The following is an 11,673-nucleotide window of genomic DNA, read 5'->3' on the forward strand; positions in this document are numbered from 1 at the left end:
CATCTTTTCTCCGACTCCCACCTCCCCCTCAATTTACCATTCTACCCCTACCCGTATCCATCTCACATCACCATTTACTCCCCCGCTATTTCGACCAAGATTTATATAAATATTAATATATATATATAAAGTAATAAAAAGTTTTTAATATGGAGTAGAAGAAAGCATAATAGAAAAAATCAAACAAAATCTTTGCAAAAAAATAATTTATAAATAAAAATTTTATGTACGTATCGTTAGCTATCAAAAACCAAGACTTAAAAATAAACTTCAGTAAAAAAACTCAAAATTAATTTTAAATTTAAGGTTGAAAATCTAAACTTTGGCTCATGAGCACAAATATGTGGTGATAGGAAGTTAACGAAAAATTGTCTTATTTATGAAGGACTCCATCTGTTCCACGATATATGACTTTATAGCAATGGCTAGATTTATATAAATACTAATGAATCTGACATATATATATATATATATTATATATTTATTAACTAATAAATTTAAACTAGACTTAAAAATGTACTAAAACGGAGAGAGTATCAGCGAAGGAATAACGTGGTTGTAGAGACAGTACGAGAAGCTAGTGGTGGTATCTTCCATGGCCGATTCTATGCTGTTCCACTGCAAAATTACCGTTTTGCCCTCCGGTCTGCCTGAACCGGAGCCAGCCTCCGCTCCGGTATAAACGCGGCGAGCGCGACACGCAAACCCGCCGCCACACCATCTCCACCGCCTCTTCCTCCTCCTCCTCCTCCTCCCCCCAATTCCGGCGAGGTGTCGTTCTGGGCGGCGAGGCGTGCCGTAGATGATGGGCTCGTCGGCGGCGGCGCGGGAGGAGCCCTTCCTCGGCGTCGACCTGCGGATGCTGGCGGCGAGGACGGCGACGGGCGCGCTGGCGAGGGCGGCCGGCGGCGAGGTGGGGGAGAAGGCGGCGCGGTTCGAGGAGTGCATACGCAGCCTCGAGGCGGAGAAGGCCAAGATGGAGGTGTTCCGCCGCGAGCTCCCCATCAGCGTCCACCTCATCGCCGACGGTGAGCTCGCTCGCTCGCTCGATCGATCGATCTGCTCGTCAAAGATCGCAGCCGGTTGGGTTTCTCGGTTGGTTCGTCCGGAGCTTGATGGCTTTCTATTCTTGGTTGGGGCGTGCAGTGATCGAGTGGTTCAAGGACGAGCTGGAGCAGCAGCAGCGGCTGCGGCGGCGGGCGGAGGCGGAGGCGGTGCCGGCGCCGGAGCTGTGCGCGCCGCCGCTGCCGTCGCCGAAGAGGAAGGCGGCGGCGGCGGAGGGCGTCAAGGCCGAGGCGGACGCGAACGACAAGCGGAGCTGGATGAGCTCGGCGCAGCTGTGGACCTGCGGGAGCCACACCAGCACCAGCACCAGCAATGGCGGCAGCGTCAAGAAACAGCAGCACCAGCAGAAGGTAGGGGATGACATGGGGAAAAATATACGTGGATTTTGTTTTTTTTTTGGGTTAGATTTCATAGCTTTTGTTTTAATTTTGTAGTATTCATACTAGTTTTTTGAAAAAGTTTGCAAATTTATGTGATTAATTCTATTAGTTCTACTGAAAAAAATGGAATCTGTACAATACAGCTGTTCAACAAAAAAAATGCCCATTTTTTCCTTTTTGTTTTGTATAAGCATAAAAATCATTTCCCCCACACCACCATGTATAGAATAGAAACGGAAAACTACAGCAAAAACCACAAAAATAGGAGGTATAAAATCTTTCTCATCTGTAGACTTCGGAAAGAGAAAAAATTTACAATTTTTATTCAGTTTCTCTCTCAAATCCTTCTCTCGTCTGTAATCATCAAACGATGAAAAAAAATCATTTTTTTCGCTTCTTGCGATACGTAGATTTTTTCTCAGGTTTTAATTTTGCTATTTCACCCAAGAAAATATTAACACATGTTAAGCATGCATAGCTTGTGTTATCAATCACATCCATTTGTCTGTATTTTTGCTAACTTTTTTCTGAAAAAGAGTATATTTTTTTCCTAACTAGTTCTGGTTCTGTCAATCTCAAATCATTTCAGGTGTCAAATGCGTTCATGCCACTGGCCGACTCGCCGGCGTTCGCGAAATCATCGGAGGAAGCAGGAGTCGCCGCCCCCGCCGGAGCCGGGGGAGCCACGCCATTGCCGCCGGCCGTGCCAGACCTGTCCCTCTCCTCCCGGGGGGCGACCGACGCCCCCTGCCCGGCCGCGCCGAGCGCCACCAGCAGCGCCGTCACCGACGCCGCCGGAGCGGCAGCAGCAGCGCAGCGCCAGCAGCCGTTGCAGCGGAAGGCCAGGCGGTGCTGGTCGCCGGAGCTCCACCGCCGGTTCGTCGCCGCCCTCCAGCGCCTCGGTGGCCCACAAAGTAGGGATCTCATCAGCCCGATTTTGCAAAAAGATCTTCTAATGATAATTTACATTGCATTTTTTTTTGAACTGCTTAGATAATTGCAATGATAATTTGCTGTCACATTGTTGATTGCTCGTGTCAATTTTTTGATCGATTTTTTTCCGATGGGTGTGCTGAAACTTGCTTAATATAATAATCGATTATTTTTTTTATGCTGCAGCTGCCACTCCTAAGCAGATTAGGGAGCTGATGAAAGTTGATGGTCTCACTAATGATGAAGTCAAAAGTCACCTGCAGGTTTGTTAAGCCTCAGCTCCTACTGTTCCAACCTACAAAAGAAAATGTGTTGTCGGTTGCAATTCGGTACACCTCTTTTTTTAGAACAATTTCACGAACCGCAGAGCAAACCGTGCAGAAATACCGGCTGCACACGCGGCGAGCGTCCGACGGTGCCAGCGGCTGCGACAATCAGATGGCCGGCGGCCACGGCCATGGCTTGTGGCCGCCGCCGCCGCCATCGGAGCAGTACACGGCGTCGCAGCACAGCACGTCGCAGTCCGGCTCGCCGCAGGGCCCCCTGCAGCTCACCGTGTCGGTGACCGCCGGCGACAGCTGCGACGGCGGCGACGAGGATGACGGCAGGTCGGAGAGCTACAGCTGGGAGATTCAGAATGGGGCAAGGGCATCATCATCGTCTTGAGCACCATTAATTGATTGTCTCCAGGTGCAACAGCACACTGTCAGTGACTACTGAAGAACTGAGGCCTGTTTCTGTACAGTATTCAGAGTTTTCTTTGGCCCCCTTTTTTTGGAGGAGATTAAGTACTGAGAGAAGTGATCCATGTGAGTAATTTGAGTTTGTTGTAGCAGAGGATTTGAGGATATGAGATGTGTTAATTACATCACATTGTATAATCTTTGGGTTAAATTGCGGTGTCGAGGTTAATTATGTTAATTGAGGAGAAGATTGCTATAGATTATTAGCATTAATCTTGGATGCCTCCTGGTTCTGCATTTTTGCAGTTTGTTTTGAATATCTGAACAGACATTTGCTTGCTTTGTGGTAAAAGTTGAACTAATTAATTGAGGTCAACAATGGTAAAAAATGGAGGTCAAATTCATTGGATTTTCTTGATTGCAACTTGTGGTGGATGTGCTTGGAGATGTTCATGTGCTAATGAATCTGGATCTTTTTACCCATTTTCGGTAAGTGCATTGGTGAGAGAGTGGTTCATTCTAACCTACTCATATTAATGCTTAATCAACAAGTGGTTGGTACTGTATGATGGTAATTATGAACTTTGGATCTTGACTTGCCGTCCATATCGTACTGGTTTATCCTTTGGCGGGAATCTGATAGGAGCTACCGCTCGGGTAGTAGGGTTCATCATTCTTGATCTAATTTCATAGGCTTCAACTTGCTTTGCTTCTGCTTATAAATTGAATTTGCATTTTAAAATTTAATTTTAGAGTAAATTATGTTTTTTATCGTAATTTTTTTTTGCATCATTTGCTTCTGAATTACAATGGACACATATATAATAGTTTTATCCACGATATTTTTGTATTTACTAAAGTCATTTTTCTTATTCTTCGAATAAGTGATATGATGACATGTATCTTTTGTCAGACTAATGTTGAATATATTCCTCTAGTGATTTATATTTTGGTGCTGGGAGAACCGGACCGAATTATCCTAACATCAAGTATAAAGTTATTTTAAATTTTATCAAAAAGATGTTTCCCTTCAACTCCAACACAAATCAACATACGTTGCAACTTTTACAATGCGATATTCTAATTTTACGAACACAAAATTTGATTTTGAACTCTAGTATACAGGCTTCTTTGAAACAAAGGAATTTTGAAGGATTAGATTTCTATGGGAAAAAAATCATGTATAGTCTTTTGGAACAAAGGAATGGCTCTTTCAATTTCCTTTGAAATTTCTTAGTAATGCCTCGAAATATAGGATTTTTAAAGGATTTTCAACATGAGATCCAACATCATGAAAAAATTCATGTGTGTCTATCCCTTGCTTTTAAAGGCTCCTTTAGAACATAGAATATTGGAGGAATTTTGAACGATTAGATTCCTATGGAAAAAATTCATATATGGTTCTTTGGAACAAAAGAATGATATTCCAAATTCCTTTAACTTTCTTTAGGAGTGCCTCAAAACATAGGAATCTTGGAGGGATTTCAACATGAGGTTCAACCTCTTAAAAAATTTCTTTGTATATCTCTTTTCGTGTGCTCAATCCAAATGATTATTTTTATAGTTACATGTGTTTTTCATATCCGTAGGATTTGGGTTGATAAGACACTCTAATCCTATTGAATCTTGTATTACGAAGAAATCCTATTTTTCTATGCTCGATCCAAACATTTATTCCTATTGTTTTCCCGTGTTTATTCAATCCAATGAATTTGGGTTGACAGGGGCACTCTAACCCGGTATTTTCTCTATTCCTGTGTTAGAATCCTACATTCCAAAGGAGCTCTACAAGTTAAAAAAGAAACAGTTTTCAAAGGCTTCTTAGAAACACACGAACTCTAAAAAAAAGAATTCACAGGAATTAGTTCAACCCGTATAAAATTCCCCTAAAATTCCAACGTTCGAAAGGAAGAATAGATTTTTGCCTCTCCATGGGATTGAATTGAGTTGGGCCGAGAAAAGTCCAGCCCATCTATTTTCTGCGTCAGATTGGGCCAACCCTGTCTTATTGGGCCCAATAAATTGGGCCAAAAAAGCCATCCAAATTTTTCCTTAAAAAACAAAATTAGCAGCCCAATCCACAGTAGTAGTGAGCGGAAACCTCCACGATTTCTCGCGCCGCCGCCGCCGCCGCCGCCGTCGTTTGGTCGCGCACCTCGCCGCCGGCGAGGTTCTCCACTTAGGCCACCTCGCCGCCGTAGGAATTTGCGCTCTAGGAGAGACAGAGTTGCGCAAGGGAGGCTTTCTTCGTCGACTCCGGCGGCGCGGTTGCGGCTCTTGGGAGCTTCCCCGAGCTGCGGGGAGCGGCGGCGATGAGGGAGGCCGTGACGGTGCAGGTTGGCGGCTTCGCCAACTACGTCGGCTCCCACTTCTGGAACTTCCAGGTGAGCCCCTCTCGTCTCCGGCAAAGATCCCCACCCCCGTGTGCTCTGTACGGTATCGCCGCGCAAGAACCCTGACGCTTTGGTCTTGGTCTTTCTCCAGGATGAGTTGCTCGGGCTCGCCGACGACCCCGACGTCGACCCGGTGTTCAGGACCGCCGCGCTGGACATGGACGTCCTCTACCGCACCGGCGAGACGCACCAGGTAGAGAGAGAGAGAGAGGGAGACGCTCATCTCTATCATTCAAAAATGCATCTTTTATTAACTAATATGCAGCGCTCGATTTCACCAGGGTGTTCCCACCTACTGCCCTCGATTGGTTTCTGTTGGTTCTCGAGGTAATTTTGATGCTGGATTTGGTCCGGGGATAGTTGTATGCAAGAACTGTTGTTTTGTTGCTGATACTATATACTGCATACTCATGCTGGTGCAATTTGCAGGGTCTCTTGGCTCTCTGAGTTCATCCGGAAATCTCAGTCAGACAAGTGCTCCTGCAGATCAGCTTGATATTATTACATGGCAAGTGGCACTCTAACTTCTTTGGAATATGTTTCATGTTTGATTTGCTTATTTTGTGCACCTTGTATGATTGATTATCATGTTTGGTATTTACGACCTACCTAGAAGAAGGCGGTTGTTTCAGGGGCTGTTTAGTTCCCAAAAATTTTCACCCAAAAACATAACATCAAAACTTTGGACATCTAAATAGAGTATTAAATATAGATAAAATGAAAAACTAATTGCACAGTTATGTGAGAAATCGTGAGACGAATCTTTTGAGCCTAATTAGTACGTGATTAGCCTTAAGTGCTACAGTAACCCACATGCGCTAATGACGGACTAATTAGGCTCAAAAGATTCGTCTCGCGGTTTCTACGCCAACCGTGAAATTCGTTTTTTCATTCGTGTCCGATAACCCCTTCCAACATCCGGTCAAACGTCTGATGTGATATGCAAACATTTTCATTTCACCAACTAAACACCCCCTCAGTTTAGTTTTGGATTTCTTATGTAATTGGGTTACAGGTGTGCTGCCATCAGTTAAGTTAGCTTAGGTATCTATAACGGGTGCCTGGTGGTGGTAATTCGGACAGATGGAGGAAACAAGTCTGCATTGTCAAACCAAGCAGATATTAAATGCAGAAGCTTCGCTCTAGAGTTGTTTGGTTGATACAGTTCTAGGAAATTACTGCAGCCTGAGGAAACAATGAACTGCTCTTAGCCTCAATGGACTGGTATTAACGATGCATGTAGTGATCCAGCTTCTGTGGAGTGTGGAATTGCGCTGCGTGGCATCTGCCTACTTGTTTCATAGAGTTACATGCATCTTTTCGCTTGCCGTTGCTTGCTGGTCTATTCAAATCATCCATGCTCTCAGTTACTATATGCTAACATCTTTGACAAGCTAACTCCTCTTAGGGAGCAGCTGTATGTTGAATAATGTGCTATGCTCATAGAGTACCATGATGAATTACTTTTGGTTTACATAGGTCTGGAAATGTAACAAAATCAGTATCAAAACCTCATGGGCGGAACCTGTTTCTGCAAAGCTTAGTTGAAGAAGGGCAGAATCCAAGCACTAGTAATGGTGGCAGCAACTCCCAGAAAAGTGTTGAAGATAAGGATCTGATAGAATGCCTAGAGAATGGTGTCAACTTTTGGACAGATTATTCAAAAGTTCAGTATCATCCTCAGAGTTTATACGAGTTACATGGGTCATGGACAGACTTTGACAAGTTTGATAACTATGGCAGCGCACAAGAAGTGGTTTTGGACTGGTCGCAAATAGAGGAAATGAATGAGAGGCTAAGATTCTTTGTTGAAGAATGCGACCATATTCAGGTCCTACCCTTTTCCCCAGTAAATTATTAGCTAACTCTACCTACAATTTTGCGACAAACCACATTCACTTATGCAATCAGTATTTCTCTTTGTGAAGGATACATAATCAGTGATTTTTGTAGACATTTTTCCATCTTGCATATGTTTTAGATCATAACTTTTAGCTTAATCAATTCTCAATTTACCACAGGGCATCCAGTTTATCGTGGATGATTCAGGAGGTTTTTCCAGTGTAGCTGCACGGTTTCTGGAGAACATTGCTGATGATTACACAAATACACCTGTATTGCTTTACTGTGTGAGGGATCCAGTGACCCTTGGATCCTCCAGGAATAAAAGGGAATCCATTACGAGATCTTTGCATGACGCTGTTTCATTTGCAAAACTTTCGTCCTATTGCAACCTGATGGTACCCATAGGACCGCCTTCATTGAGTAGAAGTATGCTATTATTTTCATGGGTCTACACAAAGATTATTCTGAATAGATTCACTCACAAATTTGTTTTCACATTGTTTCATCAGGTTACTTGTCACCTTACCTTTATATACAGGATGAGAAACCATTCCACTCTAGTGCTGTTTGTGCTGCAGCAATACATTCAGTTACTGTTCCATTTAGACTAACACGCTTGGGCCCAAGTTCCAACTTAGCACATTCATCTGGTAATCTTGACATCGGCGAACTTGTGCACATATTGTCTGATCAAGGAAGGCTGAACATGATTACTGCTCTGGATGTAGCAATGCCTGCCCCTTCTTTGACAGGTACACAACAGAACATATCCCCTAGTATATCGGACCAGCATTGAATGCAAATTTAATCTTGTTTTCTAACTGCACACTAGTAATTTGCAGATAGAGATGCTATGGGGAATATAGAGATGAAGCTGCAATCTTTGACCCCTGAAATCAGGGATGAAGACGAAGACCCTTATTCAGTTGAATCACTGGTGATTCATGGAGCTATTGATAGAGGTTGGCTCATCCTATGCCTTTGGATCTGATTAACTCCTGCCATTTGTCATGCCACTAAAACTTATTTTCTAGTGTTATTAGTTCTTACAATGATGAATATTTCACAACATTCTAGGCAACGCTAAATTCCGGTTATACATTTACATGTAGAAGGTGATAAATTTAATAATTGAAATTTGTCAGCACAGGTGGGCAAAGGACTTCCATATCACAAGTGAAGGACTCGGTCTGTTCGGTCTACGAAGGCAGAGAGACAAGGGCAAAGTTTTCCCATCTCGCAGTATCAATGTGTCCCCTCCCTGTCCCCCTTCCATTCCCATCGATCTTCAGAGGCAACATTGGCCGGCATGGGGAGATCCTCGGTGACAATTCAGAAGGAACCCAGCCAAAGGGCTCAATCGACATCGAATCGGTACCAATGGCAGCACGCCTACGGTCGAGCAGCGCTGTCCTGCCTTTCATAGAGAGGCGATCGGGGAGCCTCCAGAAGCACGGCGTCGCAAGAGGCTCCGTTGGGTCTCAGGTCCTCCGCGACTGGGGCTTTGGGAGGGAGGAGGTTCAAGACATGGGGGAGCACCTAGCCAAGTTGCTCCGCCCATTTTATCCTGAAATGGATCTAACCTCAGATTCGGACTAGATGCATCATCTTCACCTGTAATGAAGCTAACTCCGGAATCCAACTCGATCATCTTCTAAAATTCCACTGTGAGGATCAAGCTGGAGACTTAGGGATCACAGGATGAACTCTTGATCCATCTGTTGCAATGTATGTGGATTGTAGTAATACAGTTTTCTTTTCAAAGGATTTTCAGATGCTGAAATTGATGCTCATGTGGGATGTGGCTGCTGTGAGATCAAGAATGAGAGATCTGAATCTATGCTGTGGTGGATTTTCTTTGTCTGTGCATGTGCATTTGAGCACGGGAGTAGGCTGTGGATGCCACATGCTGCTGCCGTGACATTCTGCAGTGTTTCAGGTCATGTCCAGATCAACCGGGCCCTGATTTTTCTGACAGTCAAGCAAGAGCCCAGCTAATTATCGTTCCATTATCGTTAGTTCACAATCAGTCGCTCTAAGTTCATACTCACTCATTTCCATAGTAAGTCTCTTTAAGTTTGTCTTAAATCAAACTCTTTACGCCTGATCAAAGTTTAAAAAGGATGTGGCAATATTTTTAAGATAAAATAGTAATATTATAAAAAATATATTTAATTAGGGATGCAGTGAAATTAGTTTAGTAACTTTGTCAACTCGAAGGAAGTGACTTAGGACAAATCCGACGTTACAGAATACAACACCCTTATCTTTTTGTTTAAATTTTCAATCTTAGATTTGGAATTGTTTTTTTTATTTTTTTCTTCATGGTGTATTTTTTTAGTTTTTGCTTTTAGATTGTTAATAACTCGTATATAAAAGTTTTACTCATAAATTATTTTTCGATTGCAAATATGTCATTTAGAGATTATTTAATAATAAGCCAAAAGATAGACACCTATAATTCCGTAATAATAAAAAAAAAAGGAATCCCTAATTTCAAACAGTTAAACAAAGACGACGACTGGATTTTAGCCCTGTTTGTGGTTACAAAGGTCTTTTAGCACTTGAGGTGCCTATGGTGATTTCGTTATTCCGAAGTTTACCGGCGGTTTTTAGAGGTGCTTATAGGGGTAGGGTTTGCATGCGTGGGTTCTTAGGAGGAGTGCGTGTGAGCATTTGTACTGTGTTAAAAAAAAAGAAAAGAACTCCTCGCATGCTTCCCGCTGCCGTCCGCGCAACCCCGATTGCTGTCCGCGCCATTCGCTCGCCGACGGAGTCGTCCGATGTATAGCAATTCTGGTTTGGAACATCGGCTGCGTTTGCCCCGAGGTAAGTTAACTCGATCGTTTTCACGCGTATATTTTTTAAACTGTTAAAAAATTCTATAAAAATATTATTTTAGAAATCATCTTAATCTATTTTATATTTATGTTTTTTATTTAACTTATCCACCCCTCCATCAAACGCGGTCATAGTAAATTTTCTTCCTTGCTGCATATGTTTTCAATAAATTCCTGCGTACCAAACGAGTCATTTCTGTCGCTTCATCTCATTAAATCAATCTCCATCTCATTAAAATTGGCTTCTTTCCTTTCCCATGGACCCAAACATTTCGGGGTGTTCAGTTGGTAAAATAAAAATTTTTACGTGTCATATCAGACGTTTGACCAGATATCGAAAGATGTTTTTGGACAAGAATAAAAAAACGAATTTCACGGCTGATATGGAAACCGCGGGACGAATCTTTTGAGCCTAATTAATCCGTCATTAGCGCATGTGGGTTACTATAGCACTTATGGCTAATCATGTACTAATTAGGGTCAAAAGATTCATCTCATGATTTCTCAAGTAACTGTGCAATTAGTTTTTCGATTTATCTATGTTTAATTCTCTATTTAGATGTCCAAAGATTTGATGTGATGTTTTCAGGTGAAAATTTTTAGAAACTAATCAGGGCCTTCTTTCATGTCTTACATGCCTTTGTTGCTTTATCTATCTACAATTCTTATTGACTAACCACGTTCATTTGCACGGTCACCAAGAATAAAACTAAAACAACAACTGTCACTAAACTACTACGAAACGGGTTAATATAATTCTCCCTCCAATTCCATAATACTTCCAGCTCCAGCTCCATCTTCCGGCTTAAGTTTATAAGCCAAAATTTAAACTTTAGTCTTTGGAGTAGATTTTGAATTTTTTATATACTTATTTTTAGCTTTCGTTTTTACATCGCTAAGAATATACATATAATTTTTATCCATAATTTGTTTTTATTTATAAATATACCATTTAGGCTTTCACTTAAAAACCAAATAATCACCCTGTACCGTTTTGAACAGGCCTAACATTAAAAAATAAAACTTTTGACTACAAATAAATTTCAAAATACCTACTTTAGAAAAATAAAAAATTATATGCATAGATTGATTTTGAAGATGTCTGAATAAAATCATATATTGGTCCACATTATTTAAATGCTATAATATAAAATACTGTCAAAGATGTTTTTCGAAATATTATGCCCATATTAAACGACAAGCATTAAAAAACAGACCGAGTAATTCAGAGCTGTCAAAGAAATTTCTTGGCATCAATGATTGGTGGCTATCGAGCGTCACATGGCCGGCCCTGCCCGGCCCGACCGGTCATGTGCCCGAAAACGCGTGACACGTTTACTATTAAATTTTAACCGAAAAAAACAAAGACACGGTGAGTTTTATTTTATAATAGTAAAAAGGGCTGGAAGAGACTGACGACTGACACAAACACGACCAAGACATGGATTAACTGAGGCCTTCTTACTTCCTAAAATTTTTTTCTAAAAACATCCTATCGAATTTTTAGACACCTAAATAAAGCATTAAACATAGA

At 42.0% G+C, this 11,673-nt stretch overlaps 2 protein-coding genes across 3 annotated transcripts; both read left to right on the forward strand.

Moving 5' to 3' along the window:
- The first annotated feature begins 722 nt into the window (after nucleotides 1-722).
- LOC102721699 (transcription factor HHO6-like) lies at nucleotides 723-3,453 on the forward strand. Its single transcript, XM_040529488.1, has 5 exons — nucleotides 723-1,028; nucleotides 1,147-1,415; nucleotides 2,035-2,359; nucleotides 2,565-2,641; nucleotides 2,760-3,453. Exons 1-5 carry the CDS (start codon nucleotides 803-805, stop codon nucleotides 3,042-3,044), a joined length of 1,182 nt encoding a protein of 393 aa, XP_040385422.1. The 5' UTR covers nucleotides 723-802; the 3' UTR covers nucleotides 3,045-3,453.
- Nucleotides 3,454-5,198: 1,745 nt separating this feature from the next.
- Nucleotides 5,199-9,267, forward strand: LOC102721981 (protein misato homolog 1). 2 transcript variants are annotated; one of them, XM_015842860.2, is made up of 9 exons: nucleotides 5,199-5,445; nucleotides 5,546-5,647; nucleotides 5,736-5,781; nucleotides 5,884-5,962; nucleotides 6,934-7,285; nucleotides 7,476-7,725; nucleotides 7,809-8,051; nucleotides 8,142-8,261; nucleotides 8,450-9,267. In XM_015842860.2, the coding sequence occupies exons 1-9, from the start codon at nucleotides 5,374-5,376 to the stop codon at nucleotides 8,896-8,898; spliced, it is 1,713 nt and encodes a 570-aa protein (XP_015698346.2). In that variant the 5' UTR covers nucleotides 5,199-5,373; the 3' UTR covers nucleotides 8,899-9,267. The 2 variants fall into 2 exon arrangements, with proteins under 2 accessions (XP_015698346.2, XP_040385776.1); XM_040529842.1 differs by having other exon boundaries at nucleotides 5,358-5,445; nucleotides 5,720-5,781.
- The last annotated feature ends 2,406 nt before the right edge of the window (nucleotides 9,268-11,673 follow it).

The sequence above is a fragment of the Oryza brachyantha genome, chromosome 12 (assembly GCF_000231095.2).
Source record: "Oryza brachyantha chromosome 12, ObraRS2, whole genome shotgun sequence".
NCBI lineage: Eukaryota > Viridiplantae > Streptophyta > Magnoliopsida > Poales > Poaceae > Oryza > Oryza brachyantha.